The 20,274-nt window shown below is 41.3% G+C and overlaps 1 protein-coding gene across 1 annotated transcript; it reads right to left on the bottom strand.

Annotated features, from left to right (window-relative positions):
- Positions 1–917: 917 nt before the first annotated feature.
- LOC122755294 (acidic leucine-rich nuclear phosphoprotein 32 family member B-like) lies at positions 918–1,688 on the bottom strand. The gene has a single exon (XM_044003609.1). It carries the CDS (start codon positions 1,686–1,688, stop codon positions 918–920), a length of 771 nt encoding a protein of 256 aa, XP_043859544.1.
- Positions 1,689–20,274: the final 18,586 nt, after the last annotated feature.

Raw genomic sequence — 20,274 nt, 5'->3', positions numbered from 1 at the left:
TTTTCCTTTTGGGTTCTCTTTCAGGAGGTGATTGGTGGATTCTTTCAATGACTATTTTTTCCTCTGGTTCTAAGACACTGGGGCAGTTCTCCTTGATAATGTTGTGAAATACATTGTCCAAGCAGTTTATTTGATCTTGTCTTCCAGGTAGTCCAATAATTTTCATATTGTCTCTCCTGGATCTATTTTTCCAGGTCTGTTGTTTTTCTGAAGAGGTATTCTACATTTTCTTTTACTTTTACATTCTTTTGATTCTTCTTTACTTCTTCCTGATGTCTCATTAGCTTCCAGCTGCCCACTTCTGATTCTTATTTATTATTTCTTTTGGTGAGGCAATTGGGGTTAAGTGACTTGCCCAGGGTCACACAGCTAGTAAATGTCAAGTGTCTGAGGTCAGATTTGAACTTAGGTCCTCCTGACTCCAGGGATGGTGTTCTATCTACTGCACCACCTAACTGCCCCTTCCAATTCTAATTCTTAAGGAATTATTTTCTCCAGTCAGCTTTTTTTTTTTCAAGATACAAAATTCCAGTTTTTATTTATTTAAAAAGACGAAGAAGAGGGAAGAGGAAAGGGGTTGCAAGGTTTATCCTGAGAAAGTGCCAGAGCCCCTGCCCCTTCAGGGCCCAGGCAGGGCATGGGACACATTTTTTCTTGGAAACAAAGATTTAGAAAGAATTCCAAAAAATTGTTGCAGAAAACACCCCTGAAAACAGAGAGAATCTTTGGTTGCTGGCTCCCCTGGCCAAGCAGTGCCTGTGGAGCCCCTTCTGGGAAAGAACAGACCCCAGAGCCCGCAGTGCCTGGGGCAAGCTGGCAGAGTCCATCCACAGCCTCAGCTGCCTGCTCACTGATGCAGGGCAGGAAAGCTGGCTCAGTCATCCTCATCTTCCTTGCTGTCCTCCCCCTCATCGTCGTCAGCAGCTCATTTCCTTGTCTCCATGCTGGGGTTCTTCTCCTTCTTCCTCTTCATCCTCCTCTCTGTCATCATCTTCATCCTCCTTATCCTCTATCCCATCTTCTTCTTCTTCCTCCTCCTCTTCCTCCTCTTTCTCCTCCTCCTCTTCTCCATCAACATCTTCATCATCTTCATCCTCCTCCTCCTCAATCACATCCCCATCAAGCTCTTCCTCCTCCTCCTCCTCCTCCTCTTCTTCACCTTCCCTGTTCTCCCCGCACACACTCTCAGGGCCTTCCCTATCAGTCTCAGGGTTGGAGTCTGGAGCTTCCTTGTCATCAGCATCATAGCCATCGAGGTAGGTGAGCTGGGGCAGGAGGGCAAACACACTCCCCCGGTAGCTCATCAGCATGGTCCCATCACATGTGAAAAGGTCCAAGCTCTTGAGGTTTGGCAGCTTCTTCAGGGGCTCCAGTGTGTTGATGTCCTTGATTTTGTTCCCACTGAGGTTTAACTGGATCAGGCTGGGTGTTTGTTCTGCCAGGACCTCCAGGCCTCCAGAGAGGGGGTTATCACTGAGCTCCAACTTTCGCAGTCGGGGAAGCTTGGGTAGGTTGGCCAAAGACACAAGGTTGATGTCTACCAAGCTGAGATACTCAAGGTTTTCAAATTCTGAAGATAGTCCCCCAATCTTCCCATCATGTGCGAAGCAGTTATCCAAGACTAGATCCTTGACCTCCCCCGGTTTCCTGTTCTGCAGCTCCAGCGTAACCCGCCTCTTGATGTCCATGGCTGCGCAGCCCGAGCCCAGCCCAGCCAGGGAGCCCCGAGAGCCGCCGCCGCTGCTGGGGAGACTGCCAGGAAGGCTCCAGTCAGCTTTTGCACATCCCTTTTCATTTGGTCAATTGTCAATTTTTGTCCTTCTTTTTCCAAGCTATTGACTTGCATAACTCTCATTTCTTTTCCTAATTTTTCTTGTACCTCTCTTATTTGATTTATAAAATTCTTTTTGACCTCTTTCAAGAGGGCTTTTTGGTCTTGAGACCAATTCCTCTTTCCCATTGAGGTTTCTAATGTAGGCATTTTGACATTGTCCTCTTCTGAGTTTGTGTTTTGTTCTTCCCCATCGCCATAATAGTTTTCTATGGTGAGGGTTCTTTTTTGTTTCTTATTCATATTTTAGCATATTTCATGCCTTATAAAGTTAACCTCTGCTCCTGGAGTACAGGGTGTACTGTCCCAAGCTTCTTTTGCTTGGGGTCAGGGGTCCTATCACTTGACTTCTGCTCTGAGGCCTCAGTGGCTTGCAGCTGACTCACTGTATTGGGATGGCCCAGCCTAGTTGTGCCTGTTGTGTAGTGGATACTCCAGCTCCCAGATTGCCTTCTGTGTTGAATTTAGGGGCCTTACAACTGGCCTGCCACTAGCTTGCTGAGCCAGGATGAAGAGTTCTCAGCTACTGATCTGTGCTGTGGCTAAGAGCCTTCTGCTGGCTTGCTTGCCCAGACACCCTCTGTGCTGAGCTGTGCTCCCCTTGTACCCAGATGAGACAGACCTTTCCTGAAGTCCTTCTAGGTTGTTTTAAGCCAAAACGTTGTTTCACTCCATCTTTTTGTAGGTTCTATAGCTCCAAAATCCATTTAGAGACTTAATTTAACATTTCTGAGGGAAATTTTAGAGAGCTCAGGCAACTTCCTGGCTTCTCTCCACCATCTAAGGAAGTGACTAAATTATACATACCCTTTGATTCAGTAATTCTATAGCTTGGTATACTTCTATAGGTCAACAAAAAATTTTTTAAAGTTCCCATGTAGCATGTCTAGCATTTAATAAATGCTTCGTTCTTTGTTGATATACACTAAAATATTCAGAGAAATACTATTGGAAGTACTGACAAACTGGAAGGGAAAAAAAAGAAATGCCCATAGATTGGGGAATGGCTACATAAATTGTGCAACATGAATGTGGTAAAATATTGTTGTACCACCAAAATAAAAGGATATGAAAAGATTAGATAAGCATAAGGAGACATATGCACTGATGTAGAGTGAGGATAACAAAACCAGCTATATGTATATACACATATACTGTAAAGAATTAATTGTTATTTGAGGTTTTTATGCCTTGGTGTGCACTGGCCTGGGGCTCCGCAAACTGCACGGTGCTCTACCCTCTGGTTGTAGCCGTTGCCATGGCGCTGGCACTTCACGTCATCACCACTCGCTGATGCCTTCATGGGCCTGGCAAAATTATAATGATTGGAAGCCTAGTGAGGGCAGTCATGTGACTGTCAGAGCGGCCATCCCATTGGCTGGGGCTGTGTGGGGTTTTTCTGGGATTGGGGGAGGAGAATTGGGCATTCTAGCTGGACGCTGGAAGGCGACCGGAGTTCTGCTGCATATTTTCAGCTGATTCCTGGATGGTGGTATCTTTTCAGGTTGTATAATTTCCCTTTCCCCATTTTATTTCCTTTCCCTTGATCCTACTGATCCTGTTTGTGTGGTTTTTTTTTAAGTTCATTCTTGTTAAAATAAATCCTGTTCTGTTTTGAGGGAGGCTGCCGGTCTCCTTCCTTGCCCCAATATTGAAGTGAGCCGCTTAGCTAACATTCCCTAATTAAAAATTGGTCCCCACAATACATATACATCATACACACATGTATATGTATGTGTGCATGTATATATTTATAACAATATACAAGGAAAGAACAAAAAAATCCAGTAACTAAATACTGTGTAATTAGAATATCCCATAATTATAATGGCCAGTATATACCCAAAGATATGACTAAATGCCCTCCTTTCTCTGCAGAGGTAGAGGTCTATGGTATGTGGAATATTACATTTACTGTCATATTGAATTGATATGTTGGCTAGTTTTGCTAAACTTTTATTTTGTTTTGCTTTTGCTTCTCTTTCTGTCTAATTTTTTGTTACAAGTATAAGGTCAGGGATCAGCCTAGACAATTACCCAATCCCACTTAAAGTAAGTAATAAGTTGCTAAGCTCTGATATCTTAACCATGTGAAAATATATCTCAAATAATAAAAGACTTTAAATTGAAATATGTTCTCAACTCCTGATGTAAATACCACTGCCAATTACAGGATACCAATGGAAGATAGGAAGTCCAAAATCCTTGTGACCACAGGTCCTCCTCTAGCCAAAGGAGAGGGTTAGAGGAGACAGGATTGTTTATCTCCTCCCCCAACCAAGCAATTTCTTCTGGAGGGGTTGTTTGGAATGGCTCCTACCACAAAGTTGCTATATGCTCCAATTTCTTGGGTTCTAAACTAGCTCCTTCTTTTAAATGAGTCCCTTGATGAATTGGAATAGACTTCCTGTCAATGTCACTCTACCTCCTCCAGTGGTTTTTTTCTTTTCTTTTCTTTTCTTTTTTGCAGGGCAATGAGGGTCAAGTGACTTGCCCAGGGTCACACAGCTAGTAAGTGTTAAGTGTCTGAGGCTGGATTTGAACTCAGGTCCTGAATCCAAGGCTGGTGCTTTATCCACTGCACCACCTAGCTGCCCCTCCAGTGGTTTTCAGTGGCTTTTTTTTTTTTTTTAGTGAGGCGATTGGGGTTAAGTGACTTGCCTAGGGTCACACAGCTAGTAAGTGTTAAGTGTCTGAGGCCGGATTTGAACTCAGGTACTCCTGACTCCAGGGCAGGTGCTCTATCCACCGTGCCATCTAGCTGCCCCGCTCAGTGGCATTTTAAATACACTGGATGCAAGGAGGAAAGGCTGATTCAAGATTCTGCAAGGACCTCAGCAAGAAAGGTATAATATGTTCAATAATAATAATAATAATAATGATTCCTGCAACCAAGAACCGAGTTACTTCTTTGCCATGTGTGCTCTATAAATTTGGATCCACTTTATGCTGGACTCTGTATGTAGTTGAGGGAAAATATGGTTCTAGATATTTTTTTGTACCAACTCTATCATTGTAGAATAATTAAATCTGGATGGCTAATTGAAATCAATTGATGATCTATGAAGGATACACACTGGTGGGAGCTCATGAGCTATAACACTAAAAAGGTATCCTTCAATGCCTGAGGATTACTCCTTGACATTGAAGTGTCAGGTAGCGGCTGAGTTCTGGGGACTGAGTGGGGTTGGAATAGAATCTAGTGCTTAAAAGTGCTACCCAAAGGATAGTTCACATGATGGGAAAGAGAAGGGATTTATTCAGAAATACAGATGTTTTAAAACTTAAAAATTCTCATGAAAATTTTATAATTATAAAAAGGAAAGAAGACAGAATTGAGTTTACTCAGAATCATTATTTTTTAGACCTGTGGTATCCAACTCAATTAGAAATGGATCCTGGTAGGCCCCCATATTTCATTTAACATTATCTATGTTCTATTTTAGGTTTATTTATTTTGTCAACTATTTCCCAATTATATTTCAATCTGGCTGGGGGTTTTGCAGGTCAAATGGGGCCTGGTGGTCATGAGTTTGATACCTGCTTTAGACCACTTTAACGTGACCAAGTTGGTCTTCTTAATGTTTGTAGATGTGAAGATTTTTTTTTTTTTTTTTGGTGAGGCAATTGGGGTTAAGTGACTTGCCCAGGGTCACACAGCCAGTAAGTGTTAAGTGTCTGAGGCTGGATTTGAACTCAGGTCCTCCTGACTCCAGGGCCAGTGCTCTATCCACTGCGCTACCTCGCTGCCCCAATGTGAAGATTTTTATTGCCAAAAATTTCATCTACACTTAATTAGCCTTTAGAAAGAAAAAAGTGTTTTTTACAGTGGAAGAGTTAGTACAAAACAAATCCCCAATCTGGAAGCATATTGGAAGCATTGATGATAGAGAAACCACCATGTTTGGACTTTAATGTCACAGTCCCTGATGTGAAGCATGAGGAAATAGAAATAATGGTATAGAGAACTCTGAAAAGTGGCTGGAATCAACTAATTCTACAGATGGCAGGTCCATGCTCAAGGTAAAAGTTTTAAGGACTTAGAAAGCTTGATTTCCAAGGCCTCTGAGAGAGGAAGGGAACCGAAGACTTGGAAAAAACTGAGTACCTCAGAATGATGCCAACTGATCCATATGTATGAATATCTATGGGTAGCTAAGTGGCCCTTTGAATAGACAGTAGTAGGCCTAGAGTCAGAAAGCTGTGGTCATTGTTCAGTTGTTTTAATCAGTGTCTTACTCTTTGTTTTTGTTTTTTTGGGGGGGTCAGTGTCTTACTCTTTGTTTTGGGGTTTTTTTGGGGGGGGTCAGTGTCTTACTCTTTGTGATCCCATTTATGGTTTTCTTGGCAGAGATATGGCAGGGCTTTGCCATTTTCTTCTCCAGCTCATTTGACAGATGAGGAAACTGAGGCAAACAAGGTTAAGTGACAAGCCCAGGGTCACACAGCCAGTAAGTGTCTGAGGCCATATTCGAACTTAGGAAAATGAGTCTTCCTGACTCCAGACTTGCTGCTCTATCTACCACACCACTTAGCTGCCCTGACCACATCTTTATAGTCACCTGATTGACTCAAGATAAAGAAGGTACAAGCTCCCACTTTGCTCATCATCTGTTAACTATAAAAAAGACCTTTGGGGCAGCTAGGTGGCGCAGTGGTTAAAGCACTGGCCCTGGATTCAGGAGTACCTGGGTTCAAATCTGGCTTCAGACACTTGACACTTACTAGCTGTGTGACCCTGGGCAAGTCACTTAACCCCCATTGCCTTAAAAAAAAAAAAGACCTCTAATTTGATCAAGCAAAATGCCTTCTTAATGGCTCCTCTCTTTCCCTGCATAAGTCAAATATTGACAAATTTAAGAGAAATAATTTGGGTCAATGATATTTTAATTATTGATATTATGTAAGGCATAAAGCTAGGAGAGGCACACTCACCAGTGGTGCTTGCTGAGTCATGAAGGATGGTTAGAATAGTCCAAGTGGAAGAGGGATTTCCTACAGCTAGTGAAGTCTTTCCAAAGCTCCTATTTGTGGATGATGTGCTAATAACACCAAGTCCTAGAATACTTAAGAGCATCCAGAATGAAATCAATAATCACTAAAAAGGGTTGTGCTTAATTTTCCACCCAGGAAAAACCCAGGACATCAAGAATGCCCTTAGGCAGCTAGGTGGTACAGTGGATAGAACACCAGTTCTGGAGTCAGGAGACCATGAGTTCCAATCCAGGCCCAGACACTTAACAGTTACTAGCTGTGTGAGCCTGGGCAAGTCACTTAACCCCAATTGCCTCACACACAAAAATTTAAAAAAAAAGATGTCCTTCATTCATAAATTTTTTAATAATTTAATCATTTTATTAATAAACCAGCAGGTTATCAATAAAAGGATGATCAATGGTTATCTCTCAGACCAAAGACCCCAAGTTGCCATGGAATCACAGTTTACAGACCCTTCTAACTGTAGGAGGTCCATCACATAGCAATCAACTCTAATTGGTTAACAACAATGAGATCTAATTGGTTGACATGATTGGAGGGGTGTTATATCAAAATGAAGTCTGGGGATACTTGACTTAAGTCAATCAAATCTTGGTCAAAATGACATCAGGGAAAGAATGCAGATTCCCACTTAAGCTGATTGAAGCACAATAGTTTCCATCTAGGTGTGGTTTGGTGAAGGCTAAATCTCATCAGTCCTTCAGTTATCTCAATAAAGGGATCTGTCTTCACCCAGGATTATTTGTAAATTTGGGTTGGACTTGACCCAGATGAATCTTTTTCTTTTTAATTTTTAAAATTTATTTAGTAAATTTCCCCCCAATTACATATAAAAACAATTTTTAACTTTTTTTTTTTGGTGAGACAACTGGGGTTAAGTGACTTGCCCAGGGTCACACAGCTAGTAAGTGTTAAGTGTCTGAGGCCTTCTTTGAACTCAGGTCCTCCTGACTCCAGAGCTGGTACTCTATCCACTGTGCCACCTAGCTGCCCCTTTAACATTTTTTTTTTAATTAATTTTCAAATTCTCCCCCTCCCTTCCCACTCCCCTTTTGAGAAGGCAAGCAATTTGATATAGTTTACATGTGTTCAAACCATTTCCATATTAGTCATTTTGTAAAAGAAAATATAGACCCCAGCCCTCAAAAAAAAAATACTCAAGAAAAATAAAGTTAAAAAAAATATGCTTCAATCAGTATTCTGACACCATCAGTTCTTTGTCTGGGGATAGATAACATTTTTTATCATAAGACTTTCAGAGTTGTCTTGGATCATTGGATTGCTGAGAAGAGCTAAGTCATTCACAGCTGATCATCTTAAAATACTGCTGTTACTTTGTATATAGTACATTTCCCCTTGCATCAGTTCATGCAATTCCTTCCAGGTTTTTCTGAGAGCATGTTGCTCATCATTTAAAAAAAAAAATTTTATATTTAGAATTTTATTTTTCCAAATTACATGTAAAATTAAAATTTTGACATCAATAAAAAAAAACCTTTGTGTTCCAAATTCTTCCTCCCCCCCCCCCCCGCCCCCTGCAAAAAAGAACTCAAGCAATTCAATATAATCTATACATGAGCAGTCATAAGAATGCCCTTTGGGAATGGAGGGAGGAAGAGAAGTTGGAACACAAAGTTTTTAAAAATTGATGTTAAAATTTGTTTTTACATATATTTTGGAAAATAAAGTTCTATTTAAAAAAAAAAGAATGCCCTTTATTCAATCTATGCCATGCCATTGGATGGGCTACCTTGGACAGAGACTGAGCATAGGCAATACCAGGGACCAGACTTGAACAGGAGGAGGAAAGCTGACAGAATTGCCTTGAGAAACTGAAGAATGTTTTTTGCTGTTTGCTTAAACACAAAGATTTTTTTTTAAAGCATTCTTTTAGGGATACTGTATGGCTGTGAGTCATAAAATACTATAGTCTCCAAAGAATTGTAGTTTAAGGTTATCTAAAGGACAATGGGGAGGTACAAGGTGAATATGAGTAAGCACTGAAGAACTGCATAAGAGAAATAGCATAAAATATGTCATCAACAACAGAGAAATGAATGATAGGGAAAGAAGCTGAAGTGGTCACGTGGAGAGAGGGAAAGATAATAACTGGGCAGCCAGAATCTTTTTCTGGTATGGATGCAATGTCAAAAGATCTCGGGGCAGCTAGGTGGCACAGTGGATTGAGCACCAGCCCTGGATTCAGGAGGATCTGAGGTCAAATCTGGCCTCAGACATTTAACACTAGCTGTGTGACCTTGGGCAAGTCACTTAACCCCAATTGCCTCACCAAAACAAAACAAAACAAACAAACAAAAAAGATCTCAAGGGTGTATATCCAATGAAGGCTTGATGGGAGGATGTGGGAGAGAAGGCATTAGATGAGTTTCAATCTGCACTGTTGGTCAGATCACCCAGTCAGTCAAGTATTAATCATCTGCTATGCACTGAATCAAAACTGTGTTAAAAACCACTTTTCAGGTCCTATCTCCTCTACTTTTTTCCTCTTCCAATTCATTATTCATACAATTGTCAGAATTGTCTTTGTGTTCATGGCATTACTCTTATTGCTTACAGCCCAAAGCTCTAACTTCTCTGCCTGGCATTTGAGGCCTTCCCCACCCCAAACACATTGTCACTACCTTTTTTCATTCTCAGTTCTTCCCCTCTATACACTCTCTACACCAATCAAACTAGACAACCTTGTATCCTGGGACACATACTACACTATCAACTCCAAGAATTTGCTCAAGCTACGTCTATAATACCCTTTGTTCCTTACTTGTTATGTTGCTTTCCTAGTCATCTTTTTTTTTCTTTTTAAATTGTATTTTATTTTTTCCAATTATATGTAAAGGCATTTTTTTACATTAATTTTTTGGGGGAGGGCAGGGCAATGAGGGTTAAGTGGCTTGGTTACACAGCTAGTAAGTGTCAAGTGTCTGAGGCCGAATTTGAACTCAGGTCCTCCTGAATTCAAGGCTGGTGCTTTATCCACTGCACCACCCAGCTGTCCCTACATTAATTTATTTTTATTTTTATTTTTTGAGGGGCAATGGGGGTTAAGTGACTTGCCCAAGGTCACACAGCCAGTAAGTGTCAAGTGTCTGGAGCCGGATTTGAACTCAGGTCCTCCTGAATCCAGGGCCGGTGCTTTATCCACTGCGCCACCTAACTGCCCCCCCTACATTCATTTTTAAAATAAAATTTTGAGTTTAAAATTTTCTCCCTCTCTCCCTTCCCTTTCCCCATCTAAGATGGTAAGCAATTTTGATATAGGTTATATATGTGCAATCATGAAAAACATATTTCCATCTTATTCATGTTGTGAAAGAAGAAACAGACCAAAAGAAAAACTATGAAAAAATAAAGTGAAAACAGTATGCTCCAATCTGTATTCAGACTCCATCAGTTCTTTTTCTGGTTAGAGATAGCATTTTTCATCATAAATCTTTTGGAATTATCTAGGATCACTGTATTGTTGAGAAGAGCTTGGTGAATCATAGTTGATCATTGCACAGCATTGCTCTTGCTGTGTAGTGTTCTCCTGGTTCTACTCACTTCAGTCCTTAATCATTTACTGCCCTTAATCATTTACTAACTCTGTGACCCTGGGCAAGTCACTTAACTCTGTTGGCTTCAGTTTCCTTATCTGTCAAATGAGCTGGAGAAGGAAATGGCAAACCATTCCAGCATCTTTGCCAAGAACCCCAAATAGGGTCATGAAGAGTCAGACATGACTGAAAAATGACTGAACAACCCCAAAAAGTACTACTATAAATCTGTCATTTCATGCCTAGAGGCAGCTAGGTGGTCCAGGAGACCTGAGCTCAGGTTCAGGGACTTTGACATTCGATTTCAGTATCTTTACAATTTATGAAATGCTTTCAAGGTTTTGTATCATTTAATCTTCACAGCAACTCTTCAAGGCATGTAAAGTGAACATTACTCCTCCAATTTATAGATGAGAGAATTAGATTTCAGAAAGGTTATTGACCAAAATCACATGGCTAGCAAGTGGTAAGAAAGGTGAAACAAACCAAGAGTTCTAAATCTGAGTATACGGAGGGATCTGAAGCCTCTCTTTGTATCAGGTACCCTGATTAGGTGACTTGAACAATCAGACCCCACCCTTATATAACTCCTATGTGTTCTTCCATACACTACTTTGCCTTGGAAGTCAGTTAACAAATCTTCAAAGGAGGGAAGGAAGGAAGGAGGGAGGGAAGGAAGGAAGGAAGGAGGGAAGGAAAAGACAAGAATCAAATAAGGGGAGAAAAAAAGAAGGGAAGAAAGGAAAGAAGAAAGGGAAGGAGGCAGAAAAAAAGATTGATGAAAGGGAGACTAGAAGGGGGAAGAAAAGAAAGGAAAGTGGGAGGGATGGAAGGAAAGGGAAAGAAGGAGGGGGAAAGGAAGAAGTTTCCTTCCTCCTTTCCTTCCTCTTTCCTTCCCTCTATCCTTAGTAGAAAGAATTTCCTCATTTGGGAGTTCCCTGTTCCAATGTAATCATAGATCTAGTCCTTATCTATGCCAGACTAAACTAACTTCCTGTTTTGACAGTTACTGGAACAGAATTTCTTCCTTCCAAGGAAGGAAGGGAAGGTGGAAGGAAAAAAGGAAGGAAAAAGAAGATCTTTAGAGAGCTCATCATAATCAGAAAACCAAGGATTGTGTTGCACTTGGCTTCTCCTGGCTTTCTTCGCCAGAGAAAAATGAAGAAGGATCAAATGATATGCCAGCAATCATCATCATGGATGATATAACCAGAAAAAAATGGGGAATCAGAGCTCACTCTTCACCTCTCCTCCTCATCTCACAACTTTCAGATCCCTTCCCCCACTATCTCCTCCTTCACCCTGGTGTCACATGAAGAGGTGGCCCTTCTTCTTGCCAAAGCAAACCCCTCTACATTCACCCATAATCCCATCCCATCTGTCTCTTCCAACAGATTTGCTCCCTCTACCATCCCCACTCTCTCACTAATCTTCAAACTCTCCCTAACTACTGGCTGCTTCTCCTACAGCCTATAAATATACCCATATCTCCCACATCCTTAAAAAATCTTTACTTGATCTATCTATTCCAGCTAGCTATAGTCCTATATCTCTCCTCCCTTTCATTGCTAAACTCCTTGAGAAAGCTGGTTATAATTGGTGTCTTTACTTCATCTCTTCTTACTTTCTTCTAATATCTCTGGCTCCCTAGTTTATTTTTCAAATTAAACTATTCTTTTCGGTTACCATGGATCTCTTAATTGCCTAGTCTAATGACTGTTTCTCAATCCTCATCCTTTTGGACCACTCCCATAGCCTTTGCTTCTGTTAATCACCTTCTTCTCCTTGAGTCTCTCCTTTCTCTTAGTTTTGTGACAGTGTCTCTCCCAGTTCTCCTACTTGTCTGGCCATTCCTTCTCAACCCCTTTTGCTAGATCTTCATCCAGGTCTTTTCCAGTAACCTCAGATATAGGTTCTGAGTCTCTTCACTTCTCTATTTAGTCATCCTGTCAGCTTCCAAGGAGATTATCACCCCTATGTGAAAATAATACTTCCAGTCTTAAATTTCCAACTGCCTCCTGGATATTTCAAATTGGATATCCCATAGAAATCTTAAACTCAACATGTAAAAACTGAATTTCTCATTCCTCCCAACCCTTCCCCTCTTCCAAGCTTCCCTATTACTACTATTACTACTACTACTACTACTACTACTACTACTACTACTATGACTACAACTACTTTTTTTTTTGGTGAGGCAGTTGGGGTTAAGTGACTTGCCCAGGGTCACACAGCCAGTAAGTGTCAAGTGTCTGAGGCTGGATTTGAACTCAGGTACTCCTGATTCCAGGGCCGGTGCTCCATCCACTGTGCCATCTAGCTGCCCCCATACTAGTACTAGTACTAGTACTAGTACTAGTACTACTACTACTACTACTATTATTATTATTTTTGTGGGGCAATGAGGGTTAAGTGACTTGCCCAGGGTCACACAGCTAGTAAGCACCAAGTGTCTAGGGCCAGATTTGAACTCAGGTCCCTCTTGACTCCAGGGCCCGTGCTCTATCCACTGTGCCACCTAGTTGCCCCAGCCTTCCCTATTACTACTAAGGACACCACCATCCTCCTAAGTCACTCATGCTCAAAACCTAGGTGGTTTCATCCTTGTTTCCTCACTCTTACCTCAAATCCAATTTGAGTCCTGTTTATTCTGTCTTGGAAAAATATCTTGTGTATGGCCCCTTCTTTCCTCTAACACTGCCGCCACCCTGGTGCAGGCTCTTATTGCCTCATTCCTCGACTATTACAATAGCCTCATTTAACCTCACTTAAATATGAAGCAATTCACAGTACTGCTGATTAAGCATTTTACATTTCACTTCTGCTTTGTTCTCTCTCCCTCCCTTTTTTGCCATGCCATTCCATGGACCTGGGCTCCTTATCTTGTCAGTGGTTGATTTCTATGATACAGAAATTTCCCTCGCTTCCCAACATCTATGTTTATTGGACTCAGGACCTCTTGAACTCTTGAACTTAGGAGATTGCCTCCAAGCCTAGACAGGCCCACCTCAAGAATGATATCCAATAACTTCCAGAAAAAGAAACAACAAGCATTTGTTAAACATCTGTTTACATACGGGGAAAACAAAGGAAAAAATAAATAGTTCTTGTTCTTAAGGAGCTTCCATGGGGGAGACAATGTATATACATATAAGAACAAAATATACAGAATAAATATACAGAAAATATACAGAATAAACACAATATAAGTACAAGTTAAAAACAAGTCAGTTAGGGGGCACCTAGGTGGCGCAGTGGATAGAGCACGGGCCCTGGAGTCAGGAGGACCTGAGTTCAAATCTGACCCTAGACACTTGGTGCTTACTAGCTGTGTGACCCTGGGCAAGTCACTTAACCCTCATTGCCCCACAAAAAAAAAATAATAATAGTAGGGGCAGCTAGATGGCGCAGTGGATAGAGCACTGGCCCTGGAGTCAGGAGTACCTGAGTTCAAATCCGACCTCAGACACTTAACACTTACTAGCTGTATGACCCTGGGTAAGTCTCTTAACCCCAATTGCCTCACTAAAAAAAAAAATATAATAGTAGTAGTAGTAGTACTGGTATGGGGGCAGCTAGGTGGTGCAGTGGATAGAGCACTGGCCCTGGAATCAGGAGTACCTGAGTACCCTGGGCAAGTCACTTAACCCCAATTGCCTCACTAAAAAAATACCCAAAAAAACAACAACAACAAAAAACCAAGCCAGTTAGGAAAGTTAGGAGAACAGAGAAAACTTTCTGACACTTAGTGCTAGATGTGAATCTGAAGGAAAGGAAGGATTTCAGGAGCTTCTAATCTATCAGAGGAGACAATATGTACTCATATAACTATACATCAAATCAATACAAGGTATTTAGGGAGGGAGGGCACTAGCAGTTGGGTGGATCAAGGAAAGGTTTCATGCAGGATTAGTGTCTGAGCTGATTTCAAGGAAGTAAGCGATTTGATTCTATGAGCAAAAAGAGGGGAGGGAGAGCATTCTGGCCACAGGAGACAGTCAGAACAGAGACAGGAGATGGAGAGCTGAGCATGAGCAAGAGGGAGAGCACCTTTGGCTAGACAGTGGAGTAAGGGAAGAGAGGGATGCATGTAACCATAAACAACATACAACTGGGATGAGGACTGGCCAGTGAGGAATCCAGCCTTCATAAGCTGTGTAGCAGGCCATGGAGATGTCAGAGGCAATGCAAGTTTTCTATGACTGTCTCCTTTGGAGAAGAGAAGAATCTTTTTGATTGGCTGCTGAGCTGGAACTGAGCATAGCATAAGCTTTCCTGGGAGCAACTTAAGCCTTTCTCTTTCCCAGCTGCAATTAAGGGAAGACATGTTCTAAAGCCTCTGGGTGGGGAGAGAAGCCTCTTCGCGGGGAGGTGGCCCTTGAAGACATGGTACCTCATCTTTGCCTCTTGGCATTTGCTCTTTCCTGGTTTTAGGGGAAAGAGAGTTGCAAATGGTTATGACTGTGGGAGTTTTGAAAGGTCAGAGGATAAGAGGTCCAGTGACAGGAGTCCATGATAGAATTTATTACTAGCCAAGCCAGGTGAGGGCATCAAGGCGGCCTGGAGGAGTTGGAGCCACAGGGAGCAACTTTCCATCAACTCTGCTACATTTGGGAGTAACCTCATGGGGTGAGTGCTGCATAGATGCCAAAATGCCTTAAGTTTGAACCCACTGTCCCCAGTGGATTGAGGTGCCCCCAGGTGTTGGAGGAGGGTGCCTTATAATTTCTGATCTTGCTCTCCTATTGAGATCCCTTTTAAAAAGCTAATTGATTTTAATTGGTTAATTTATTGGGGTGCCAATAAGGGATTTTGAGGAGATCGTAACTGTGTTGGCAATTAATATTGTTCTTTTCTTTTTTTTTTTTTGAGTGAGGCAATTGGAGTTAAGTGACTTGTCCAAGGTCACACAGCTAATAAGTGTTAAGTGTCTGAGACTGCATTTGAACTCAGGTCCTCCTGACTCCAGGGCCAATGCTCTATATCCACTGTGCCACCTAGCTGCCCCCTGGCAATTGATATTGGAGAGAACATACCAACATGTGGCCTTGAGCTGATAGATTTAGAAAGATACCTCACAGTCCCTCAGGGGTACCCCTATAACTCTGGGCTCTCTGAGGAACCAACTTGTCAGTGTGATTGGGGCTAGGATGAGTGCCTAGAATCTACAAAAGCTACATAATGTGTATTCTCATAAGCACCATCCTCTCCCCATTAGAATATTTGTTTTGTGTTTTGTTGTTTGTTTGTTTGTTTTTGGTGGGGCTATGAGGCTTAAAGTGACTTCCCAGGGTCACACAGTTAGTAAGTGTCAAGTATCTGAGGTCATATTTGAACTCAGGTCCTCCTGAATCCAGGGCCGGTGCTTTATTGCCACCTAGCTGCCCATCCCCCATTAGAATAATGAGCTCCTTATTTGTATCCCCAGCACTTAATGTACTGTTTGCACCATAGTAAGTCCTTGATAACACTTTTTGACTCACTCACGATTCATTCATAACAAGACTGGAAAGATGAGTTGTAAAGGCCATAGAGAACACTCCCGGAAGAGGCAGTATCAGAGTGAGCTTTAGGGAATGGATAACAATTCAACAGGTGAAAGAGGAGAGGGAGGATATTCTCAGCAACACCCTGAGCAAAGGTGGAGAGGTGTGAGAGTCCAGGGAGTGTGTGAAATAAATGACAAGAGCTGCCTACTACAGCTAAAGTATGGAGCGTGCCTCTGAGGCATGGAGGTACGGGGTTGAAGAAAGCAGGGCAGCCCATCCCTGTCTACACTGACCATAATAGAAAAACTTAGAGCACTTTCGGCTCACCAATCAGCTCAACTAAAATCACATCCACCATGAATTATTGCTGTAGGTTTGTCTTTGCCATTATCTACATTCCAGAATAGGGAAGCCTTCTTGCTGGGTTGCCATGATGGACCACCATGATGGGCCTCCATGAAAGGCCAAAATTGGAAGCTGAGACTATCTGGACAAGAGTCATCTGGAAAAAGCCCATTTGGGGAGTCTTTTGCTGCTCTTTAAGCTGATCCCTAAGATGTCTATACCTTAGTACAGTTGTCCACACTCTAAACTGGGCATGATACCCGGGGGTCCCCCAGGGGAGAGTCAGTCTCCTCTCTTTCTGCTTGTGCCATAGATAGAGTCCTGGATCTGGAGTCAGAGGTTGGGTTCACATCCCAAGTCATCCGCTTCTACTTGTCTGACCTTTGGCAAGTATCTTAGCTTCTCTAGGCCTTGGTCCCTCATCTTCTAGAAAATGAGGGGGCTGGACTACATGACGTCTGATGTCCCTTCCAGCTCCAGTGATCAAATCTGTCCTCAGGACACCAAGCTATGTGACCCTGAGCAAGTCGCTAAACGGCTTTTTGCCTCGGTCTCCTCATCTGTAAAAGGAAGATAGGAATAGCACCTACCCCTCAAGTTTATTGTGAGGATCAAAGAGGGTGATGTTTGTAAAGCACTTTGCAAACCTTAAAGTGTTACATAAATACTAGCTATTGCTATTATTACTATATTTTTTCTCCTAGGAGGCTTGGTAGACTGTGCTTTTCCTTACCCACGCGAGACCAGCAAAGAGGTCATACAAGCCCATTCACAATTTTAGCTACCGTTGGGACTCTCAGTGGCCCCACAGGTGAAGGATGTTTGCTAGTGTGCCTGGTCCTATGAGGTATGTACTCAGGTCAAGGACCTTAGGAAAAGCCAGCAGGTCTGTTGCAATCTAGGTGGACTCCCCTCTGACCCCGAGCAGCAATAATGCTGGACTTCATCACACACCTGGCCCCGTCCTAGGGTGATAGAAGTCCTCGGAGATACCAGGCTGACCACACATGCTCACATCTTCTCCATATGCCAACCCCAAGACTTCCTGACTAGCTAGCTGTACATTCCTGAGATGAATTTTCCCTTAGAAAGAGAAAATGGGCCACAGGATGAATTTTTAAAAAGAGAATCCAACAAAAATGTGGTCCTTAGTAAATACAGCTAATGATCTAAGATATACACAGCTTAAATTGAAAGGGAGAACTAGCATTTATTATGCTATAGCCAGCTCAAAAGAATTCTGGACTTTCAGCCATGATATTTGATAAAGTTGAATTCTAACTAGGAAGCCCTATAATTATAGTTTGCTTAAGGTTGCCACAGATAATAAGAGCATACAAATCTGGAATATTTGCGAACCATATAATGTAATATAATATAATGGAATGTAACAAAATATAATGGAACATTTGTTGTTGTTGTTGTCATTTCAGTCATGTCTGACCCTTTGTCACCCCATTTGGGGTTTCCTTGGCAAAGATACTGGGAGTAGTTTGCCATTCCTTCTCCAGCTCATTTACAGATGAGGAAACTGAGGTAAAGAGAATTAAGTGATTTGCCCAGGATCACACAGCTAGTAAAATCTGAGGTCAGATTTGAACTCAGGAAGATGAATCTTCCTGATTCCAGGCCCGGCACTCTATCTACTGTGCACCTAACTGCCCCAATATAACTTAATATGACATATTATATGATATATGTGATATATATGAAATGATGTTCCAGTGTATTAGTTTTTTATTCTCTTAAACTTTTAAAAATTCATGTTGAACTTAAATACAAAAAGACACACGCAAAAGAACATTTCCATGTAGACAGCACGACATAAAAAGAGAATTCAATATAAAACCATGAATTTCCACGATGTTTACTTCTTTTAAACGATGTAATCAATCAATTCATTATTTTCAAAGCTACCTGGCTTCTTTGTGCTTCCTTCTTTCTTTTCTTTCGTTCTCTATGTACTTTTTTTTTCTCCCTCCCTCCTTACCCTACCCTAGAGAAGGCCACCATATATATGTGTATGCGTGTATGTGTGTATGTGTATATGTATATGTGTGTGTGTGTATATAGCATACTATACATGCTTCTATTTATCAGCTCTTTCTCTGGAGATAGATAGCATCTTCCTTTATAGGTTCTTTGTAGTTGATTTGAGTACTGATGACACTCAAAATGAATCAGTCATTCAAAGTTGTTCCTATGACAATATTTTTAGTACTGTATACAACATTCTCTTGGTTCTGCTCATTTCACTTTTCATTATTTCATGTGTCTTTCCATATTTTTTATAAAATCAACCAGCTCAGCATTTCTTTTTCTTTTTTTTTTTAGTGAGGCAATTGGGGTTAAGTGACTTGCCCAGAGTCACACAGCTAGTAAGTGTTAAGTGTCTGAGGCCCGACATGAACTCAGGTTACTCCTGACTCAGGGCCAGTGCTCTATCCACTGCGCCACCTAGCTGCCCCCAGCATTTCTTATAGCAGAGTAGTATTCTATCACAATTATATACCACAACTTGTTTAATCATTCCTCATTTGAAGGCCATCTCCTCAATTTCTAGTTCTTTGCCACCACAAAGAGAGCTGCTATAAACATTTTAGAACATATAAGTTCTTTTCCTTTTTTTTTTTTTACCTTGGGAAAACAAACCTAATAATGGTATTCCTGGGTCAAAGGGTATACACAGTTTTATAATTCGTTGGGCATAATTCCAGACTGCCCTCCAAAATGGATCAGTTCATAGTTACACCAACGGTGAACAATTTTTCTATATACCATCCAACATTTGTTGCTTTCCTCTTTTATCATTTTAGCCAATATGATAAGTATAAGATGATAATTCAAGTTATTTTATTTGCATTTCTATAATCAATAGTGATTTAGAGCATTTTTTTTTCATGTAGCTTTGTATAGCTTTGATTTCTTCATCACAAAACTGCCTGCTCATATCCTTTGACCAGTTATCAGTTGGGTAATGACTCATATTCTTATACATTTGACCAAGTTCTTTATATACTTGAGAAATTAGACCTTTCTCTGAGAAATTATCTATAAAAATTTCCCCCAATTTTCTTCTTGCCCTTTAATCTTGGCTATATTGGTTTTATTTGTACAAACTCTTTTTAATTTAATGTAATCAAAATCATCCATTTTACACCTTACAATGCTCTTCCTCTTATTTATTCATAAATTGTTCTCCTATCTATAAGGCAAAGTCTGAATCCTGACTCAGACACTTACTATCTGTGTGACCCTAGCCAAGTCACTTGACCTCTCCAGTCCTTCAGTTTACTCATCTGTTAAATGAGAAGGGTTGGACTCAAAAGTTTCTAAGGTCTCTTTCAGCTCTAAATCTGTGATCTTTTGAGTTTTCAGCACTCAGCTGACAGATTGTGATAAAGCAAACAAAATTATGAGAAAAAAAATTAGAGACAGTCTGTTAGAAAAACTAAAGGTGATAGATAATGGGTATACAGGTAAGCCCCTCCTTCATTCAGGGAAGCTCCTCCTCCCTTGTTCACAGAGAACTTGGAGGAGGCTGACTTCAGATAGGGAGGAACAGAGACCACAGGGACATGGAGAAAGGTCTTCATATCTATGGGGACCCTAGAGAGAGCCATCTTTGCATCTAGGAGCCATTGCCAGACAAAGACTTGATGGAAGACATTGGTGAAGAGTGTTGGAGCCTGGACATGAGCAATGTGGCAAGAACCAGAGCAGAGAGAAAAACATGGGCGAAATAGCAAACCAATGCACCCAGAGAGTCAATGAGGCAAAGAGCCACGATGGGAAGAACCAGCCTGTGGACCTTGTCCTTGCCAGAGAGTTAGGATGCTACAAGGTATCACATGTACAGAGAAACAGCCCAGCCCTATCAGTTCATTGGTACTATGAGTCATCAATCAATCAATTAAAAATTTATTAAGTTTTCCAATATTGCGCTGGGAACTGTGCAATGATGGGGCATAGAAGCAAAAATGAGATAGTCCCTGCCCCAAGAAGCTTGTATTTTATATATTTTATTTCCCATAGGAAAGGTGGAAACTTTCTTTAA

This window comes from Dromiciops gliroides, chromosome 4, assembly GCF_019393635.1.
Source record: "Dromiciops gliroides isolate mDroGli1 chromosome 4, mDroGli1.pri, whole genome shotgun sequence".
Taxonomy (NCBI): Eukaryota; Metazoa; Chordata; class Mammalia; order Microbiotheria; family Microbiotheriidae; genus Dromiciops; species Dromiciops gliroides.
The sequence above is the reverse complement of the archived record's forward strand: the minus strand, read 5'-3'. Positions and strand labels throughout refer to the sequence as shown.

Excerpts from the sequence above, each read along its gene's own strand:
- LOC122755294 (XM_044003609.1), bottom strand. The coding sequence starts at position 1,688 with ATGGACATCAAGAGGCGGGTTACGCTGGAGCTGCAGAACAGGAAACCG.